Source organism: Leptodactylus fuscus, chromosome 8 (assembly GCF_031893055.1).
Source record: "Leptodactylus fuscus isolate aLepFus1 chromosome 8, aLepFus1.hap2, whole genome shotgun sequence".
Classification (NCBI taxonomy): Eukaryota; Metazoa; Chordata; class Amphibia; order Anura; family Leptodactylidae; genus Leptodactylus; species Leptodactylus fuscus.
The window spans coordinates 50,427,172-50,448,470 of NC_134272.1; the positions used below are offsets into that span (position 1 = coordinate 50,427,172).

Here is a 21,299-nt window from a genome sequence, read left to right on the forward strand (position 1 = left end):
CACTGTATAACCGCAGTGTGGGCACAACATGATACGTCACGAGGCGGTGGGCGAGCTGAATACATACAAGATACTGCACAGGACAACGTCCCACCTAAGCCCAGCCATGGTTGCAAAATCTGACAAACTTCTCTTCCCCCACATAGACATGGGGAAGTTGTCAGACAGTATTTGGCAGTGTTGCACTTTTTCTGATTCCTCAGCATGTCCTATACATTGAGTCAGTCCCCCCCCCCCACACACAAATGTAATGACTTAAAAAGTAACTTCACAAACACAATGGTGGGAATTTATTTTACCTACATCATATTTCTGGCGTAAATTGGTGACATAGTTACAGTTAAACCTTTTTTGGACCAAACAGAGGGTGCACCCATTGTCTTTAGAGGGGATTGTACTTTGAACAGCCTTTCTCCATTTTTTTTCCCATCGGCTGAGGCCTTTGGTGACAGCGGTCATGTTTTGCCTCTCCACTTGCGGCATGGCGAGTCCCATCATGGGAGGTTAAGGCGACCAGGACTAGACAGGTTGAGGCCTGTCTTTTTTTGTTTTGCACCCACCCTGGTCTTTGTTTTACATTCGTCTATTCTTAGTTTTAATTACACCCATTTTTCAGATGTATTTTACAAACTGGCGAGATCATTGCATTTCGGTATCACTATAGGCGGAAACCGTTTTTTGTTTTTGTCATAGTCTTAATTCTGGCGCACTTTTAGACCGAATTCTGGAGGAAAAACATTAATCTGTACCTCCTAATGTATATTTATGTATCAGCTGTCTACACTGTATAATATATACACTATATATATATATATATATATATATATATATATATATATATATATATTATAATCCTGTGTATACCGTGTATTCAGCTATATCTTTCTGTGTATGATCTACGTGTATCTCTCCGTCCCTATGTAGCAGCTATATACCTATGACCTATATATATGACTAACACAAGCTGCAGTCGTGTATGTAGTGACATCAGCCATTGTAGTGGCCGGGCCTGTCCGTCAGCATATCTCCGCCTCACTCCCGGGATCCGGCTAGTGAAGTCAGTGAGGTAGAGCAGCTGAGTCCGGTGCCGGCTCCGGGGCCTCAGTCAGTCAGCAGCAGCAGCGGCCGCCATGCTGTGGGGTGAGGGCTTGCTGGTCTCCTTCAGCAGCGTCTTCCTGTTGCTGCTCTTCCTCACCCGCAGCCCCCAGCTCTCCAGCGTCCTGACCGGCGGCCTCTATCTACTGCTCGTCTTGTTCCGGTTCGACCCCATCCCAGAGTCCCGGGCACAACTGGTGCTAAAGCCCCGAGGGAAGGTGTCCACCATTGCCCACAGAGGAGGCGCACACGATGCCCCGGAGAACACCCTGGCTGCCATCAGATTGGTCAGTATGCACTACCCACACCGGGCACAGGATGCCGGACAAGGGCACCCACCACAGCCCCTGTGCTGAAAGACACACATGCCCCTATGTGAATTTTAGCATAGGGGCATTTGTTACTGAGCTTGAAGGAGTCCTCTAGACGCAGAACATATGGGGGTCCTCTAGATTCAGAACATGTAGGAAGTCCTCTAAATGCAGAACATGTAGGGAGTCCTCTAGATTCATAACATATGGGGGTCTTCTACATTGAGAACATATAGGGGTCCTCTAGATTCAGAATATATGGGGGGTCCACTAGATTAACATGTGGGGGTCCTGGGCTGATAACCTGATGTGTCAGGCTTCTATACTCTATTATAGTATTACAGGATATTACAGAAAATGCATCAACAATTTTGTTTCTTATCTCTCCATTTTCAAGATGTCTTCTTTGTGTGAATAGCCACTTTGTTATGTGAAGGCGCTGCACCGTATGTCAGTGCTTTATTCCCATCATGCATTACTGTATGTTCACTTCACTGTTATGTTGTCCATTGTTCTTGTCCATCAAGGGAATGGGACTTGCGTTCTTGGCAGCTGATACCTCTAGGTGTGCCACCACCGTTACTACCGCGTTTCTCCAAAAATAAGACCAGGTCTTACTTTATGTATATATAATTTTTTTTTAACAAAAAAGAGGATGGGGCTTATTTTTGGGGTAAGGCTTATTTTTCAGGCACCGGTGCAAATTAGAATCATTACTGATTCGCTTTAAACAAATCTTGTAAAATGGTTATGGTTAGTAGGCCTAAGGGTCCTTTCACACCTGCGCTGGTTGTCCAGTTTGTGCATTCCACCAGGTTTCCGTCTTCTGCCCTGGCAAAACTGGACAGGGGTAGAAATCCAGCGGTCAGTTTTCAAACCCGTTCACTTGAATGGGTTTGCAAAGGTGACCGCCCATGTGCGTCTTCTGCCGTTTTTTTTTTAGCTGGACACAAAGTCCTGCATGTCTGACTTTGTGTGCGGCTAAAAAAAACCCGGTTTCCTTGCAGACCTGCAGAAGACTCACATGGGCGGTCACCTTTGCAAACCCATTCAAATGAATGGGTTTGAAAACTGACCGCCAGGATTCCGTCCCCTGTCCAGTTTCGCCCTGACGGTTCGGAGCCACGGTATGCCTATTCTTCGCCTCTGTGACACCAGAGACATAACCTAGCGCTGGAAGCGCAGATTGTAACTAGGGCTTATTTTTGGAGTGGGATTTATATTTCGATCCTACTCCCAAAACCCTGCAAAATCAAGGTAGGGTTTATTTTTGAGGTAGGGCTTATTTTCGGAGAAACAGGGTACCATGTATGAATCCAGCCTATGGGGAAACAATCGCTTAGGTTAGATGGTGATTTTAGCCATGACTCCATGATGTGATCAAAGATTGTCAGGTCGCCTTGCGATTTCTTTGCTAACATCAGTGAATCTCGGAGTCACTGTAACCACTATTGTGTGACTTTTAATCACTAAAAAGATTTCCTAATTTTTTTGTGACTAGATATTATGGGCGTGTCCATTCACTAACATTAGGGAAGGAATTGTAAGGCAATGTGGTGATTTTTGGTCGCATGACCGGTTTCGCCATCAAAATCACTGTGTAGTGCTAGCCTTAGCCTCCATGTACACAACCAAGTGCGCTATCCGATGCTCCTCCGTGGGGGTGTCTGATGAACATACAGCAGGTTCTATCCTACTCAATGTCATCAGAACAGAAAGAATTGGAAGCCGCCATACACGTAAGTACATCACAGAATGCATTTAATGTCACTCCGAGTGTATTCCGCCAAGACCTCGCTCCCACATCGGATGCACAATTGGGCCATGGGCATGGGGTCTAATCTGGAGTCCATAGCTAGACATGCATGCAGCGTTTTTCTGTGTAGTTCAGGAAGGACTCAGGTGTCAAAAGTTTGTGGTGTCAAGATGTCCTGAATGTGAGAAACAATCCCATAGAAAATGATAGGATCGGTTGTGCCGTCAGTTTCTTTCTGGCTGCTCTGTACCCAGGCAGACAGAAAGCGCCAGACATTTGTGGACTTTGGTGTAACGGGATGAAAGGTGCTAATTTCTACAATCCACTTTTTTTTAGGCTGCACAGAACGGTGCGGTCGCTGTGGAGCTGGACCTGGAGTTTACTAAAGATGGAGTACCTATTCTCATGCATGATGATACGGTAGATAGGACAACAGATGGCTCTGGTAAATTAAGTGACCTTACCTTTACTGAAGTCAGGAAACTGAATCCCGCTGCTAACCATCGCTTACGGTGAGTGCAGACGCCAGGCGTGCTTTCCCTCTTCCTATTCTCATTGCAGGTCTAGTCGGCATAATACATGTGTAACACTAAAATACTGAAAACCATGATGTCACAACATGGCACATTTACAATACTGCAAGGGGCAACACGGTAGCTCAGTGGTTAGAACTTGAACCTTGCAGTGCTGGAGTCCTGGGTTTGAATCCCGCCAGGAACTACATCTGCAAGGAGTTTGTATGTTCTTCCTGAGTTTGCATGGATTTCCTCCCGTTCTACAAAGACATACTGATAGGGGGAAAAATGTACATGGTGATCCCTATATGGGGTTCATAATCTACATAAAAAAAAAAATAATATTAACTTACAATACTGCACTAGGCCCCTTCCACCCCTGCCATATAGGGATCACAATGTACATTTTTTCCCCCTATCAGTATGTCTTTGTAGAATGGGAGGAAATCCATTATAGGGGGTTTACAGACTTAATAATTGATGACTTACCCTTAGTATGGGTCATCAATTGAAAATCGTCTTCAGTGCTTACCAAGCACAGTGCCAGTGCCACAGCTCAGCCCAATCACTTGAATGGGACTTCAGTCTGGTTACGGGACTGAAGAACCAAAGGTCACATGACATAGGATATAAGGATAGGTCATTAATTGAAATGTCCAGGGAAAACCCCTTTAACAATGTGACTATGCCCTCCGACATAGCCACTGTCATGGTAGCAGCATACAACATACAGGCAGAATGTAGCGCTGAATACTACAAACTGAATTGTGCTTACCTGCTGAGACTCATTGGTTCGGATTTCAGGGTAAAACTTCTAACATGAAGTGTGCCGTTTGCTAACTATGGAACCATACAAAGTTGTACTCGCGCTGTGCAAACACTACTCTAAATATGCAACCTGCTAACCTTATATAGCAAGGTAACAGGACGCCGGGGGCACCAACAGTCCATCTTGGCTTGGCAAAGTTATTTAGATATAGAGCTCAGTGAGTGTTTTCCCTGGGGGAAGGAGGGAATGCCTTTTTATGTCAATGGCTTTATCTTATTAATTTTCTATATGAAGAGTTACATATAACATTTTCTTACCCCATAACAGCCTAGAAAAACTCCAGCATTTTATAGGATCTAGTAAAGATAACTATGGTGTGTGATATGTTATAGAAATGTACAGGGACACATAACATGTGCCAAGCTTGTAAAATACACCACACACAGCTACAATAAAAGTTGTAAAGAAACTGATCTCAATTCTTACTTTACATGTAATTTATATATGGCCACAGGTTTGAGTGCTAAAATGGGCACATATTCTGCCTGTATCGACAAAGTAAGGGCTTATTCACACTTGCCTGTACCCAGAGATCCTGTAAAATTGTATAGAGAGCCATACAGATCCAGCTAGCTATGCACTCACAAGTGCAGGTGAACTAGGCAGGTTATGGGGGGTTGGATGACCCTGTTCTGGAGCTAGGTGCGGAATCCCACTTCTAGGACTAGCACTTATCACACATTTATGGAATAGCTTATAGCAAAAAAAAATAACAATGGAACAATTATAGATGGGAAAGGAACTTTAACCACAAAACAAAAATGGACAAAATGTGACAGTTTGTAAAAGAAAGATCCATATTGTGTGTCTGTGATAAGAATTTTTATAAGAGTGAATAAGCCCTAATAAAGAGTAAAATATTCATCGAATCTGATGGTCCATCATCCTGACAGTACTGGCGTCCACCATCAGGGCGCCAGGAACTGCGGTTATCACCGCAATCTTCATCGCTCAGGCCTGTCATATGCTATCACTCTCCTGATGACATTCATAAAAGGCGTCGAGAGATAAGGCTATTTGTAGCGAACCACAACAAATGTATCATTGGGGTCTCTGTAGCTACTCCAATATCTATGCCTAACCTGTGAGAGACAAGGCTTTGTGTCGCGAGCCCCAGCAAATTAACTATTGGGGTCTCTGAAGCTACTCCAATGTTTATTCCTGCAAAAGTGAAGGAGCATGTTGTGATTAAGGGGAGATATTTTCTGAGCGGCTAATATATACTGCCTTTGTTCACTCACCTATATATATTAATAGGGGACTATTCAGACTTACTGACTAGAGGAGACAGACTCTTGCATGTCAGTTAACCCCTGAGGGTGTGGAAAATACTTATCCCCCTAGTATGCTTGTAAGACCTGTGTTCTCTACAATAAGTGACCTAGTCTAGGGATTTTAGCCTAAGTAACTAGGGTCCTAGGAATCCAAATCTACATTATCACATTCAACTTAATATAGGGTTAATGGATAACTTCTTTATGGGCCTTCCCTATCAGCAGGAACAGTGTGTTTTAATCATTTGCGCCAATTTTAAAAGTAATAATAAAAGTAAATTTCTATGTGCTAATTCCCATTTCTATTCTCAATTCATGTAGCATTAATACCCTTTAAATAATTATTCATCGAATCTGTAAGCACTTGTGCGCAGGATGTTAAAGGGGTTGTCCCTTTGTGTTACAAGGGTACTCTGACTGATATCCATGTGTTTTCAGTAAAGTCCTACCCAGTTTGGGGGTATGGTCCACTTTTGTTGTATTCAGTGGTGCTCCTTTCTTGTAATGTGCCGGTTATGTTCCTTCCTGTGACGTCCCTGGCAGATAAAGTGTCCATGTCACATACAATATAACACTCAGCTGTGCCCAGGAGATTTGCCCACTCTGCTAGGATTTCAAGTCACCCCATTTTGCTCTAGTCCCCCAGACGTTTAAGAAGAGTTGGCAAGTATTCTGATAGCTAGTCATGGTGGTGTCATATGCATTCAATGTTTCATTCCCCTACAGCGCCCCTACAGGAGAAGTAAAGCATTACATAGTTCCCAGGACAATCAGTGGGCTGTCTGTGTATTGCAATCTGTTAAAGGGATTCTACCATTAAAAATCTTTTTTCTGTGGCTAACACGTTGGAATAGCCTTTAGAAAGGCTATTCGTCTCTTACCTTTAGATGGGATCTCCGCCGCGCCGTTCCTTAGTAATACCAGTTTTTACCGGTATGTAAATTAGTTCTTTGGCAGCGATGGGGGCAGGCCCCAGCGTTGAAAATGCGATGAGGGCATCCCCACCGTTGCCCTAGAACAGGATCCTGCGCCGCCTCTATCTTCTGCTGGATCCTCCCCTTCTTTCTTCGGAGGCTTCACCTCTGTCGGCTCTGACACTAGTAGAGCTGAATGTGCATGCGCGGCCATAGTTCCGAGGCCGCAATTGTGCGCATGCGCAGTCGGCTCTACTAGTGTCTCAGTGGCAGAGCCAACTGCGCAGGCGTCAGAAGAAACACGAAGAAAGAAGGGGAGGATCCAGCAGAAGATAGAGGCGGCGCAGGATCCTGTTCTCGGGCAGCAGTGGGGACACCCTCATCGCATTTTCAGCGCTGGGGTCCGCTCCCATCGCTGCCAGATAACTAATTTACATACCGGTAAAAACCGGTATTACTAAGGAATGGCGCTGCGGAGATCCCATCTAAAGGTAAGAGACAAATAGCCTTTCTAAAGGCTATTCTGACGTGTTATCCACAGAAAAAAGATTTTTAATGGTAGAATCCCTTTAACTCATGACGGTTTATTTCAAAATGGATTTCCTAAATCCGATAACTCCTACCAGTGGACTACAGACAGTATTATTTCCATGTCTGAATGTTTGCACTGGTGCTGTAGTCTACATGGTGATTATACTGAATGTTCTGGACACCAGCAAAGGGCTGATGGGACATATGGTGGCCCTGCACAAGCACATCCACCCCAAATGTTTCCCCTGGTAGTCACTCATACTAATACGGTTTTCAGAGAGAATGGACAATGGTCATGACAGCGCTCTGCTCAGACACACTTGTCTTGTAGATACAGTAGATGTAAAAGTGACACAATAACCGAGAAGTGTTTACAAGTGGAGCAGTTACCACAGAAGTCTCCAGACAGAACCTGTTTATCTAGTGTGCAGAGGACGTGAGAGGCCTGGTATGTATGCTATGTATACATCTAAGAAGAGGTGTATTCACTGCTACCACTAGGTCTGAGAGATACCAGGACACATCCACTATTGATCATGCAAAGTTTAGGAGCTGAGTCATAAAGGGCATTTTGTGCTGCTAAATTTCTTATATCTTTACAGTGCTCTATTGTTCTGACACAGAGCTCCAGATCTATAATACATACTTCTAGTTATATAATGTTTCATAAATGAATAGTACAGATAACTATAAGAAATTGCAATTTGTAATATATCTTATTAAACAAATGTGTTTCCTAATCCCCTCTTCATTTAGCATAGAAGTCTATTGAGAGGGGAGGGGGAAGATGTGGCTGCTGAGAAAGACTTAAGAAAGACAGAAATAACTGCAGCTACTACACTCTGCTACATTGTGAGTAAGGGAGAACTCTTTTAAGGCCGAGTTCACACACAGGGGTTTTTGGTCTGGATTTTGACGCGGAATCCACGTCTGTATTTTTTGGACCGGTTTCTGAGGTGGCCTCTGCGTCAAAATCTGGTCCAAAAACCCTCCTGTGTGAACCCAGCCTAACACTGTTGTGCTTCTTGTCCACAACTGCTTTCATCAACTAGAGGCTGTGGATAGGTCATCAGGCTAAAAATTCGATTCAGGGCTGCAAAACCTCTTTAAGGCCAGGGCCCCACGGGACGTAAATGCCGCGATTTGCCCGCAGCGGAGACGCTTCGGGAAAAATTGCGGCGTTGTACAGTGCAGTGCGAATCCCATCCCCACTTTGCGGAAAAGATCACAGTGCGGATACGCTGTGATTTGCAAAACTGTTGCGGCTTTGCAAATCGCAGCATGTCAGAAACGCCGACGGCTTTCCCGTAGATATAATGGGAAGAGAAAGTCTGCAGAAGAAAACTCTGTGAACTTTCTCTTAAAAGCGCTGCAGAAAGATCCGCAATGCGTTCACTCAGCGGTTCTTCCTGCAGCGCTTTAGTGCTGCGGATACAGCCCGTGGGGTCTTAGCCTAAGGCTGAGGCCCACCATTGCGGAAACGCAACTTTTTTGTTGCAGATTTTGTTGCGGTTTTTTAAGTCAAAACGAAGAGTGGCTCAAAAGGAATGGAAATATATAGGAAGTTCTTATATTTCTACCTTCTGCTCAATCCACATCTGGCTTTGGCTAAAAAAAAACGCAACAAAATCTGCAACAAAAAAAGTCGCGTTTCCGCAATGTGGGGCCTTAGCCTAACTATGTTCTCCTCCCCTTCCCCTTTCCATAGACTTGTGTAAGGTGATAATGGGGACAGATTTTATACAGAAAATGTGAAGGCAAGGAGGAGAAAAACAGCGTAATAATGGTTTTAAAAATCTATTAAGGCATTTTGGACCTAAACTGTGAAGTCTTGGCTTATCATAGAATCCCCTAAAGCTAAGATTCTCAAAGCCAGGGCGTCACATTAATAGAAATGACAATGGATTGTCAGCTTAGCTGTCACATACAGTAGTAACATCTTGTGCTTCTCCTTCTTTGCAGGCACCTGTTTCAAGATGAGAAGATTCCAACATTGAAGGAAGCCGTAACAGAATGTTTATCTCACAATCTCATCATTTACTTTGATGTTAAAGGCCATGCGACTCAGGTAATAAGGTTCCCCTATGGGTGTGGTACAGGACCTGTGTGAACGTTCCCTAACTCTCCTCCCCACTGAGCTGTATTTATATGAACTTAGTCCTGGCCGATACCATGGATTATATTTAGAATAGTGTAGTCGTTTATTAAAGGGGTTGTCCACCTTCAGACCTAGATTGAGACCCTGGCCAGTGTCCACACACTGATTGCCCGCTTCTGAAGCAAATGATTGTTGGTTTTAAGCTCTTGCAAGAAGGGCCCTCATTCCAGTTGTCTAAATTGATTTATTACTCTGTAATGTAATTTTGTCTGTGTTTAAGGCTAAGGCCCCACATTGCGGACAGGCAGCTTTTTTGTTGCAGATATTTTTTTTATTTTTTTTTGAGCCATGGATTGAGCATAAGTTAGACGTATAAGAGCTTCCTCTATATTTTCCCTTCCTTTTGTAGCCATTCTTGGCTTTGGCTCAAAAAACTGCAACAAATTCTGCTACAAAAAAAAAGCTGCGTTTCCGCAGCATGGGGACTCAGGCTTAAAAGGGTTTTCCAAGCAAAAAAACCCTTTTTTAATAAAAAGCTATTTCTATCTACCTACCTACCTCATCCCCAGTCATACCTACCTGTCTATGTCGTGTAGATCAGTTGGTTTGGTCCCGCCGGCATCTTCTTCTGTGGACTTCTTGCGCATGAGTGGTATGCGCTGTTCGCTTCTGCCAGCGACTGTACAATAAAGCTGTATTGCGCAGGCAGAAGAAGTCACACTTCATGTCAGAAGACTGAAGATAGGTAAGTATGTGGGTGTGGGGGTGGGGGGTGGCGATGCTTCGTTTTTGGAAATATGCCCCAGGTATATAGGTAAATGTAATTTTTTTTATGCAGTCAATTAGAAATTAGGTGGGGGAGGGGGTTTAGTTTAGGGATTAATCTTCAATTTAAGCCGGACAAGCCCTTTAACCCCACGATTTATGAAGTGCTACAGAATATGTTAGAGCTGTATAAATATAATATATTATCACTACTATTATAAATGAAGCCTGTATTCAAGATCATCTTAGTTCAGTTGTGTCGTCTTTAGAGATGAGCGAACACTAAAATGTTCGAGGTTCGAAATTCGATTCGAACAGCCGCTCACTGTTCGAGTGTTCGAATGGGTTTCGAACCCCATTATAGTCTATGGGGAACATAAACTCGTTAAGGGGGAAACCCAAATTCGTGTCTGGAGGGTCACCAAGTCCACTATGACACCCCAGGAAATGATACCAACACCCTGGAATGACACTGGGACAGCAGGGGAAGCATGTCTGGGGGCATAAAAGTCACTTTATTTCATGGAAATCCCTGTCAGTTTGCGATTTTCGCAAGCTAACTTTTCCCCATAGAAATGCATTGGCCAGTGCTGATTGGCCAGAGTACGGAACTCGACCAATCAGCGCTGGCTCTGCTGGAGGAGGCGGAGTCTAAGATCGCTCCACACCAGTCTCCATTCAGGTCCGACCTTAGACTCCGCCTCCTCCGGCAGAGCCAGCGCTGATTGGCCGAAGGCTGGCCAATGCATTCCTATGCGAATGCAGACTTAGCAGTGCTGAGTCAGTTTTGCTCAACTACACATCTGATGCACACTCGGCACTGCTACATCAGATGTAGCAATCTGATGTAGCAGAGCCGAGGGTGCACTAGAACCCCTGTGCAAACTCAGTTCACGCTAATAGAATGCATTGGCCAGCGCTGATTGGCCAATGCATTCTATTAGCCCGATGAAGTAGAGCTGAATGTGTGTGCTAAGCACACACATTCAGCACTGCTTCATCAAGCCAATACAATGCATTAGCCAGTGCTGATTGGCCAGAGTACGGAATTCGGCCAATCAGCGCTGGCCAATGCATTCTATTAGCCCGATGAAGTAGAGCTGAATGTGTGTGCTAAGCACACACATTCAGCACTGCTTCATCAAGCCAATACAATGCATTAGCCAGTGCTGATTGGCCAGAGTACGGAATTCGGCCAATCAGCGCTGGCTCTGCTGGAGGAGGCGGAGTCTAAGATCGCTCCACACCAGTCTCCATTCAGGTCCGACCTTAGACTCCGCCTCCTCCGGCAGAGCCAGCGCTGATTGGCCGAAGGCTGGCCAATGCATTCCTATGCGAATGCAGACTTAGCAGTGCTGAGTCAGTTTTGCTCAACTACACATCTGATGCACACTCGGCACTGCTACATCAGATGTAGCAATCTGATGTAGCAGAGCCGAGGGTGCACTAGAACCCCTGTGCAAACTCAGTTCACGCTAATAGAATGCATTGGCCAGCGCTGATTGGCCAATGCATTCTATTAGCCCGATGAAGTAGAGCTGAATGTGTGTGCTAAGCACACACATTCAGCACTGCTTCATCAAGCCAATACAATGCATTAGCCAGTGCTGATTGGCCAGAGTACGGAACTCGACCAATCAGCGCTGGCTCTGCTGGAGGAGGCGGAGTCTAAGATAGCTCCACACCAGTCTCCATTCAGGTCCGACCTTAGACTCCGCCTCCTCCGGCAGAGCCAGCGCTGATTGGCCGAAGGCTGGCCAATGCATTCCTATGCGAATGCAGACTTAGCAGTGCTGAGTCAGTTTTGCTCAACTACACATCTGATGCACACTCGGCACTGCTACATCAGATGTAGCAATCTGATGTAGCAGAGCCGAGGGTGCACTAGAACCCCTGTGCAAACTCAGTTCACGCTAATAGAATGCATTGGCCAGCGCTGATTGGCCAATGCATTCTATTAGCCCGATGAAGTAGAGCTGAATGTGTGTGCTAAGCACACACATTCAGCACTGCTTCATCAAGCCAATACAATGCATTAGCCAGTGCTGATTGGCCAGAGTACGGAATTCGGCCAATCAGCGCTGGCTCTGCCGGAGGAGGCGGAGTCTAAGGTCGGACCTGAATGGAGACTGGTGTGGAGCGATCTTAGACTCCGCCTCCTCCAGCAGAGCCAGCGCTGATTGGTCGAGTTCCGTACTCTGGCCAATCAGCGCTGGCCAATGCATTCTATTAGCCCGATGAAGTAGAGCTGAATGTGTGTGCTTAGCACACACATTCAGCTCTACTTCATCAGGCTAATAGAATACATTGGCCAATCAGCGCTGGCCAATGCATTCTATTAGCTTGATGAAGCAGAGTGTGCACAAGGGTTCAAGCGCACCCTCGGCTCTGATGTAGCAGAGCTGAGGGTGCACAAGGGTTCAAGTGCACCCTCGGCTCTCCTACATCAGAGCCGAGGGTGCGCTTGAACCCTTGTGCAGCCTCGGCTCTGCTACATCAGAGCCGAGGGTGCGCTTGAACCCTTGTGCACACTCTGCTTCATCAAGCTAATAGAATGCATTGGCCAGCACTGATTGGCCAGAGTACGGAATTCGGCCAATCAGCGCTGGCCAATGCATCCCTATGGGAAAAAGTTTATCTCACAAAAATCACAATTACACACCCGATAGAGCCCCAAAAAGTTATTTTTAATAACATTCCCCCCTAAATAAAGGTTATCCCTAGCTATCCCTGCCTGTACAGCTATCCCTGTCTCATAGTCACAAAGTTCACATTCTCATATGACCCGGATTTGAAATCCACTATTCGTCTAAAATGGAGGTCACCTGATTTCGGCAGCCAATGACTTTTTCCAATTTTTTTCAATGCCCCCAGTGTCGTAGTTCCTGTCCCACCTCCCCTGCGCTGTTATTGGTGCAAAAAAGGCGCCAGGGAAGGTGGGAGGGGAATCGAATTTTGGCGCACTTTACCACGTGGTGTTCGATTCGATTCGAACATGGCGAACACCCTGATATCCGATCGAACATGTGTTCGATAGAACACTGTTCGCTCATCTCTAGTCGTCTTCAGTTGTAGTCTTCTGACACCTAGTGATCAAAAGTTAGTAATACACTGTGTATACGAATCAGAGCAAGCCCTTTTTTCATTGGGTGTAGTGCAGGAGCCATATATTTAGCACCAATAATGATGATGATAATAACTATAGGCTTGTTTTACAGGCCGCTGAAGCTCTCAGGAAGGTGTACAATGAATTTCCGCTCCTCTACAACTGCAGCATTGTCTGTTCTTTTGAGCCAAGTGTCATTTATAAGGTATTTAGCAAACATCTCCAGTCACTACAGTTACCTGGATCTGTCATCATGTCCCCTATGCAAATCAGATTTTTTTAGCTTTTCAATTAAACTCATGGATGGTATTGTGTCTCAGGGCTCTTTGGATCACCGAAATCAATCTCAAACATCTGTGTTTGTCAGGTGAGCCCAATTAAAGGAAACCTATGTAGGCTAAGGATTTGTTCACACTAGTGCTTGTATTCCTTCTGGAAGGAATACAATCGTAATTGTAAGCAATGTGCTGTAAAAGCATACAGCCCCCATAGACTATAATGGGCTCCGTGTGCTTGCCGAGTACTGCCTGCACGAATGAACCAACCCTAAGGCCCCGAGCACTTTTCACAGAAACCCCTACGAACTTTCCATTATGCCTATAAGTAAAGCATCAGCGTTTTCATAGGTATAATTGATATGCTGCAATTTCAAAAACAATGATTGCGGAAATCGCAGTGTGTTCGCTGCACGGATTTTTCAGCAAGGTGGGGATGGGATTCACTAGAATGCCACCCTTGCTTGCTGTGACTTTAAAATGCAGTGCTGTGACTGTAAAAGACCTTACCTTAAGGCTCAGGCCCCACATAGCAGGCTGCAGCTAAAAGTCCTGCAGCATAAAAAGCCGTGGAAATGAATCACAGTTTTTCCCAGAGCACTTTTCACAGAAAGTCTTCAGAAGTTTCCTCTGTAGGATGTTCTGCTACCATTATAGCTACAGGGAAACCACCAGCATTTCCATAAGTATAAATGACATGTTGCATTTTCCAAAACCGCAACGGTTTTGGAGATTGCAGCGTTTCCGCTAAGCATATTTTTCTGCAGTGTGTGGATGGGATTCACTACTTTGTAGTGACGGTAAAAAGCTTAGACCAGACATTGCAGAAACACAGCTGTTTTGAGCCAAAGCCAGGTGTGGATTGAGCTGAAGGTAGAAATATACAGTAAGCACTTCCTATAGATTCCCATGCCTTTTGAAGCCATTCTTGGCTTTGGCTCAGAAAAATCTGCAACAAAAAAAAGCTCTGTTTCCGCAATGTTGGGCCTTAGCCTAAAAAGGATGTTCCACATATTAAGCAGGCTATAGGTTTGAAGCACTAATGGAAAGAAAAAGTATCTTTCTGCTGTCAAAAAGCATTAAATAGTGCAATGCATTGGACATGGTATGAAAACATTAGAAATTTCATAAAAGCGTAAGCATGATCATCGTACCGTGAAGAGATTCGTAGCTAATTCAGAGCACAGATGGGTTTGTGCAGATAAAGGCATAATAAGGAAGGTTTCTGCCAAATTCATCAGAGTAAGAGAGAAGCTGCTAAAATACCATTACAAAGCAGCAAACGGGTATTTCAAATTGCTGGTGCCTTTGAAGTCCCCCGAACCTCAAGGTGTAGGATCCTCCAGAGGCTTGCACTCGTGCATAAACCTACTGTACTATTCATTTACCCCCTAAACAGTGCTCATAAGTAATAACATTGTAGTGGGCCCAGATATACATGAAGACTAGTTTTGAAACAGTCTTGTATACTCATGAGTGCTGTGCAAATGGTGCAGATGGATAGGAGTAGTGGATTATTGGAGAATGGCCACCATGTCCCAACAATGCTGTGATATCAAGGGGGGTGGTGGAGTCATGTTTTGGGCCCTGAAAGTGTGAAAATGACCTCTGCAAAGTATATAGAGTTTCTGAGTGACCACTTTCTTCCATGGTACAAAAAAAGAATCACGCCTTCTGTAGCAAAATAATCTTCATACATGACAATGCACTGTCTCATGCAGCAAAGATGGGTCTCTGGCTGTTATGGGCATAAAAGGAGAGATACTCATGGTGTGGCCACGGTCCTTCCCTGACTTCATCCCTATTGAGATCTAAGAGGGGGGAGGCCGTTCACATCAGACCAGCAGCTCTGGGAGGCCATTCCGACATCCTGCAAAGAAATTCAAGCAAAAACTATCCAAAAACTCACAAGTTCAATGCATATAAGAAACGTGAAGGTGATATCATACAACAAGTCCTATATTAACATGTAACTTGGCCTGTTTTTTGATTGAAATAGCTTTTGATTTCAGTAAATGAGATCTCGTAATGCTGAAAATTCAACAAATGACTATTTTCAGTTTTTGACTAACTAAAATGTATAGAAACTCTGTTGTGCATAATAATTTGGAACAGTGGATTTTGATTTCGGTTTAATTTGTGGAAAAATAATATTATCATTGGGAGTTTTATCCAATAAAATCCGATTCATACTCTGACGGTTGAAGATTGGAACATTGTATTGACTGTCATTAGCATCAACCATTTAGGAAAATCAGAGTAAAATATCATTTCCGTATTCATTTTGGAACACGGTATACAGTATGACACTGGAAGCACAGATAGCAAAGGGTCATAGTGTAGTGCCACCCCCCAACTGGTGGTCAATTTACTATATATAAACCCATACTGAAGAACATGTTATTTGATTCACAGATGAGACAAGCAGACATCAATGTGGTTACTGCTCTGACGCATAGGCCTTGGAGCCTCAGCCATCTTGGGGATGGTACACCTCGCTTCGACTCCATTTGGAAGCATTACTTCTATGTCTCAATGGACGTCCTGCTGGACTGGGGGCTGCACCACATCCTCTGGAATCTCTGTGGAGTGTCTGCCTTTTTAATGCAAAAGAATTTCATCTCAAAGTAAGTTCATCATACTGGTAATGACCGGGCACGAAATGTTCAGATCCTAGTATAGCACTGAAGCAGTATCACATAAGTATTAGGGTCGACTTGGGTTTGTCGGGTGTCGGTAATATCCTCACTGTGATGAATCTGCATTATGGTTTCTGTTATAAATGGAAACCACAAAGTAGATGTGGAAGCTTATATTATATTATATGACTGGGATGTACATACATTATATTAAATATCTAATTGCAAGTCTCCCAATTTTGGAGAAGAGGGGGTTGGTTGGGTGTGTGCTGTATATCGTTGTCATGTGGGAGACATAGAAGTAAGCCAAGTGATCAGTCAACGCCTCACTGATCAGGTTCAGTCTCGTACCTTTATGTAAAACTGTTGGCTCTTAAAGGGAATCTATTAGAAATGAGCGAGTAGAAATTCGATTCGAGTAGACCTCCATATTCCACTATTCATTCGAATATCAAATCCCATTATAGTCTGTGGGAAAAACATGCTCGTTTCAGGGAAACCAAAATTCGACCAATTGGAGTCACCAAGTCCACAATGACACCTCAGGAAATGATGCCAACACCTGGAATGCAACTGGGACAGCAGGGGAAGCATGCCTGGGGGCATCTAACACACCCAAGTCACAGGATTATTATTATTATTATTATTATTGCTGCTGCTGCTAATGATGATTTAGCCAGCCAATGGCTTTGTTTTTTTCCAATGCCCTACGTTGTCCCAGTTCCTCTCCCACCTCCCCTGCATAGTTATTGGTGTAAAAAAAGCACCAGGGAAGGTGGCAGGGGAATCGTATTTTTACTGTGTTTACCGCGTGGTATTTGACTGAGTACGATTATTTCGAATACCTACTCGATCGAATACTACTCGCTCATCTCTAGAGTCTATCATTAGAAAAAATTTTTTTAGCTAATGGCACGTTGGGATAGCTTAGGCTATTCTTCTCCTACCTTTCACTCTTTGCTTCTCCGTGCTGTTTCTGCAAAATTCCATTCCTCCTCTTTGCTGGAACTTCTGCCTTTCACAGGCATCACTCAGCACTGTACATATGTAAAATATTATGCATGTGGAAATCATTTCTGCTACTCCGGGTTCGGGCAAAGCCAACTGCGCAAGCCAGAGCAGCCATTTTCTGGTGGTCTGCTACACCAGCGTTCTTGTAGCAGACCACCAGAAAATGGCCACTTGTGTAGAAGACCACAGGAAAATAGCTGATTGCGCATGCGTGATATTTTACATATGTACAATGCTACGTGAAGCAAAGAATGAAAGGTAGGAGTAGAATAGTCTTTTTAAAGGCTATTACAGCATGTCATTAGTTATAATTTAGTTTTTCTAATGATAGACTCCCTTTAATGTATGTGGGCTCCCTGTCTGCCATACCCATGATTTATCAGTGTTTACCCACATCACCACAATCCACTAAGCCAAATGGAAACTAGCATCAACCAGGCTGTCCTTGTGCTGAAGCCGGCCTTGCATAAAGTCTAATCCTACAAGATTATTATAAATTTGTTACCACATAGAAATAACACTGCCTGAATCTGTCTAAAAAGATGGTGTGTGAACCTAAGCAGGCTTTGTCCAAGATTATTGATTGTCCACTATTGGCTCATTCTTAGATCGGTGAGGGGTCTGACATCTGGCACCATGACCACTTAGCTGATATCCACACAGAGCCAAACATGGTGCACTATGGGATCTGAGCTCCCGGGGGTCCATGTGCTGCTCGCTCTGTACACTGTGCTGCTTGGTGATGCTGACCTCCACCGATTTAGTGATAGGTCATCGATATCTGACAACCAATTTAAAGGCAGAATCTGAAATTTACACAAGATATATGAATAGAAGACTTAAGTGATCTAACTCTTCATCCCACAGCAATTACGTGGAGAAGTGGAACAAGAGAGGCATTGAAGTGGTGGCGTGGACGGTCAATACAGCCACAGAGAAGCTTCACAGCGAGCACGTCCTGCACAGTAACTTCATCACCGACAGCTTGGTAGAGGACTGTGACCCCCACTACTGAAGTATCCACCATAGTGCTGCCTTTAGGATCATAAGGAGAGTCACTAATGCTAGGGTCATCCATCATGTCATTTATGTTCTTAATATGTTTGTTTTAAGCCATCAAAGATGTGTGGTCAATCCAAGCCCACCCAACTGAGGATGAGCCTTCTGTCACATGTAGATCTCCACAGTATGTATGGAGCTTTATTGTTAATGTATGGGGTGAGCATTAATCAGACATAATGGGTGTAGAAAGGGAATCTGATCAAATACTTCAGGGAAATTGTGCAATAGAAGTGTCTCTAAATACATATGTCCATTAACCATTACAGTAATAGGATAACAGATTAATAGGATGGGTCATAAAACTTTGATTGGGGGGCGGCTCTGACCAGCGAGACCCTTACCTAGCCCGAGGTCTATGAATGTACTCCAGTCCCCATGACAGACCAGACTGCACATATACTGTCTGCTCTCCTTGCAGAATGGTATCTGCCCCAGGATCAGTGTTTTATCACCTCCTACTCTTATTTCCTAAACCCCCACATGTCAGTGGATGGATGTACATAAGAGGGATAACTTAATAGCTAACTCTATGCTGAGTTATACTAAGCTGGAGTGAGCAATATGTGACTACAGTAGAAATACAAGATCCCCAGACTATGTTTGGCCAGGACACTACCATGTGCCAACATGGCTTAAAGGCAACTTGTCAGGAGGATTTAGGCTCCCAAGTCAACTCCCCCGGCATCCACAGTGCAACTTAAGGCCAGTACAACTGTATTTGAAGTATCTTGTGGTGTGAGGGATATCAGTAAGGCCTGGATGGGGACTGGCCATCATGACTCTACATAGGAGGACCTCCACCCCCACCACTTATTACAGGTGTTTTTATTATAGCACACTCCGTTGTTTTTCTGTATTAAGCTGCAATGGCCAGGCTAGAAAAGATTCTCTTGCCGGGTTCCTTTTGAGCTGCGTGTGCATATTAGATGAAAGTCAGGCTAATATAATAATATTGCCAGGAGCGGCAGACCCTCTAATGTGTATATCCCCTAATTTTCTCCCTATGGCAGATTTTATGTGGGGATTTGACATGTTGGAGTCAGGAAGAATAGCTATAGGCTGTGCAGTCATTTGTTAACAGCTGACACCAGTGACCCTTTTACTGTATACAATGCAGGCCATATGATTCAATTATAGCCCCATCCCATTCATTTCTATGGGACGAGGCTGTAATTGTATTGCATGGTTACTATGTAACAGAGCAAATGTGCTGTAAAAGTGAAAGGGTCATGGCGCTCGTATAGGTGCCACAGACCCTTGTCCTGAGGCTAGGTCTTCAATAAGGAAGAGAGCAGTGCTAGAGGTGACTGGTATAGACTTATCCTCTCTACTGAAATAAACACGCACACTTGGCCGGTCAGACATGTATGTAAGGGAAGCTGCACTCTGACAGATGAGCCAAGTGCCAACTTGGGGCATCAAACCAATGACAAGACCAATGTAACTGGCTAGTTCCATACAGTAAATGGTTAAAATATCTGAATATCCAGCTGACATAGTCACGTTGTGTTAAGAAATACATTCTCCAGCCATGACACAGTAACTTCTATAGAAGTGACCTGGTGCAATCTCCAGTATCCCACGTAATGGCTCCCGCTGCAGTACCACAGATATAGACATTTTATCCGTATTTTTATAGTAAGTAAATCTGGTACACAGGTAAAAGTGAAGCTGGCCTTACACTAAGAATTGAAAGCTTGTTCTGCTTGTTGTATACAGCCAGCTGCCTGTATGGGTGAGACCCCTGCCCACCCTGTGCCTGCTCCTTCCCTTTCTATCAGATATCAGTCTTCCACGCTCTTCACTTCTTATTTCTTGCCTGAAATCTCGGTGTCTCTATTGAGTTCATGTCAGCCCCTTTCCTAGATCCAACATGTAGTTGTCATTTTTTCTCAGCTGCTCAGGTGAAACTTGGTTTTGGAGACAGGGGCCACAATTGACCATTATTCTTGATGATTTGGAGAGAACGGCCTTTTCTTAGGTCTTGCGTCTCCTTTGAGATTTATCACAATATATTTTTCCTCATCTCTTCTGTGAGTTCTCTAAGAAAACGTATGACGATTCTCATGGTAAGATTCAATATATATATATAGATTCTAGATCTAATGATGACGTGATAGACTGATATCAGATTATAGAAAGTATTTGGGGGCAGTTATTGGTGCTATAGATGGTGCATTGAGTTATTCTAGAAACACTCTAACCCAATCTGATACTGTATTATGTGTAGTGCAGGAGCGGCGCATACCACTGGAATGATTCAAGGAACACAAAAAATGGCCTTGTTGCCCACAGCAACCAATCCATGTCTTAAACTGCACTCTGTATTGTCATTTGTCAACACTGTCTATCTATCGGCTTTGCTGGCGTGTTCCTTTAAATTTAAAGCCGTTGTCCAGAGTTAGGGAAAAATGTCCGAACTTGTCTGTCCATAGTCTTTCTATGATATTGCAATTTAAACCCATGTACTTGAGCTGCAATACCAGACACTGGCCATGGACAAGAGTGGTGCTGTTTCTGGAAATGTTTTTTTTCCCTCTGATCCTGGACAATGCTTGTAAAGGAGGAGTTACTTTACATATGGGTTGTAGGTAACTTGGTTCTTAAAATAAATTATTGATTCTATGTCAGTCCCTTGTGATTTTTCAGATTGCCTTGGTCTAGAAATACATCTTCGCATTCAGTGTGAAGAATAGGCAGTGTGTCTTCCCCCTCAGGACTGTGTGGTCCCAGACTAGAGTTATTTATTTCACTTGCTTGTATAGCGTCAACTAGGGCTGGGCGTCAACCCAGATAAATAACGTGTTTTTGGTGACTGAACATGTCCGAACCAAAACTGCTATTATTATACTCTGTAGTCTCTTGTGTGTATGCGTCACGCCACCACGTGACCGCTGAGGCCCAATCACTCAGCCTTAGTGGTCCGTAAAGTCAGCCAGAAGACCCAAAGAGAACAGGGAGTCACGCTGAAGCCCAGGAGAGGCAGGTAAGGGCCTGTTCACACAGGCACAGAGGAGGTGGATTATGGCGCGGAATCCATGTCATAATCCGCCCCCTCACAATGGTGGTCTATGGAGACCGCTAGAGGCATGTTGCCGCTAGTGGAAAAAAGAAGCGA

At 44.2% G+C, this 21,299-nt stretch overlaps 1 protein-coding gene across 1 annotated transcript; it reads left to right on the forward strand.

Moving 5' to 3' along the window:
• Positions 1-1,003: 1,003 nt before the first annotated feature.
• Positions 1,004-20,766, forward strand: GDE1 (glycerophosphodiester phosphodiesterase 1). Its single transcript, XM_075285561.1, has 6 exons — positions 1,004-1,382; positions 3,499-3,674; positions 9,188-9,293; positions 13,307-13,399; positions 15,885-16,096; positions 17,987-20,766. Exons 1-6 carry the CDS (start codon positions 1,131-1,133, stop codon positions 18,132-18,134), a joined length of 987 nt encoding a protein of 328 aa, XP_075141662.1. The 5' UTR covers positions 1,004-1,130; the 3' UTR covers positions 18,135-20,766.
• Positions 20,767-21,299: the final 533 nt, after the last annotated feature.

Bases quoted from the DNA above. Each gene is read 5' to 3' on its own strand.
- GDE1 (XM_075285561.1), top strand. From the start codon at position 1,131: ATGCTGTGGGGTGAGGGCTTGCTGGTCTCCTTCAGCAGCGTCTTCCTG. The intron at 9,294-13,306 runs GTAATAAGGTTC...CTTGTTTTACAG, and splicing joins TTAAAGGCCATGCGACTCAG to GCCGCTGAAGCTCTCAGGAA. The intron at 16,097-17,986 runs GTAAGTTCATCA...TTCATCCCACAG, and splicing joins CAAAAGAATTTCATCTCAAA to CAATTACGTGGAGAAGTGGA.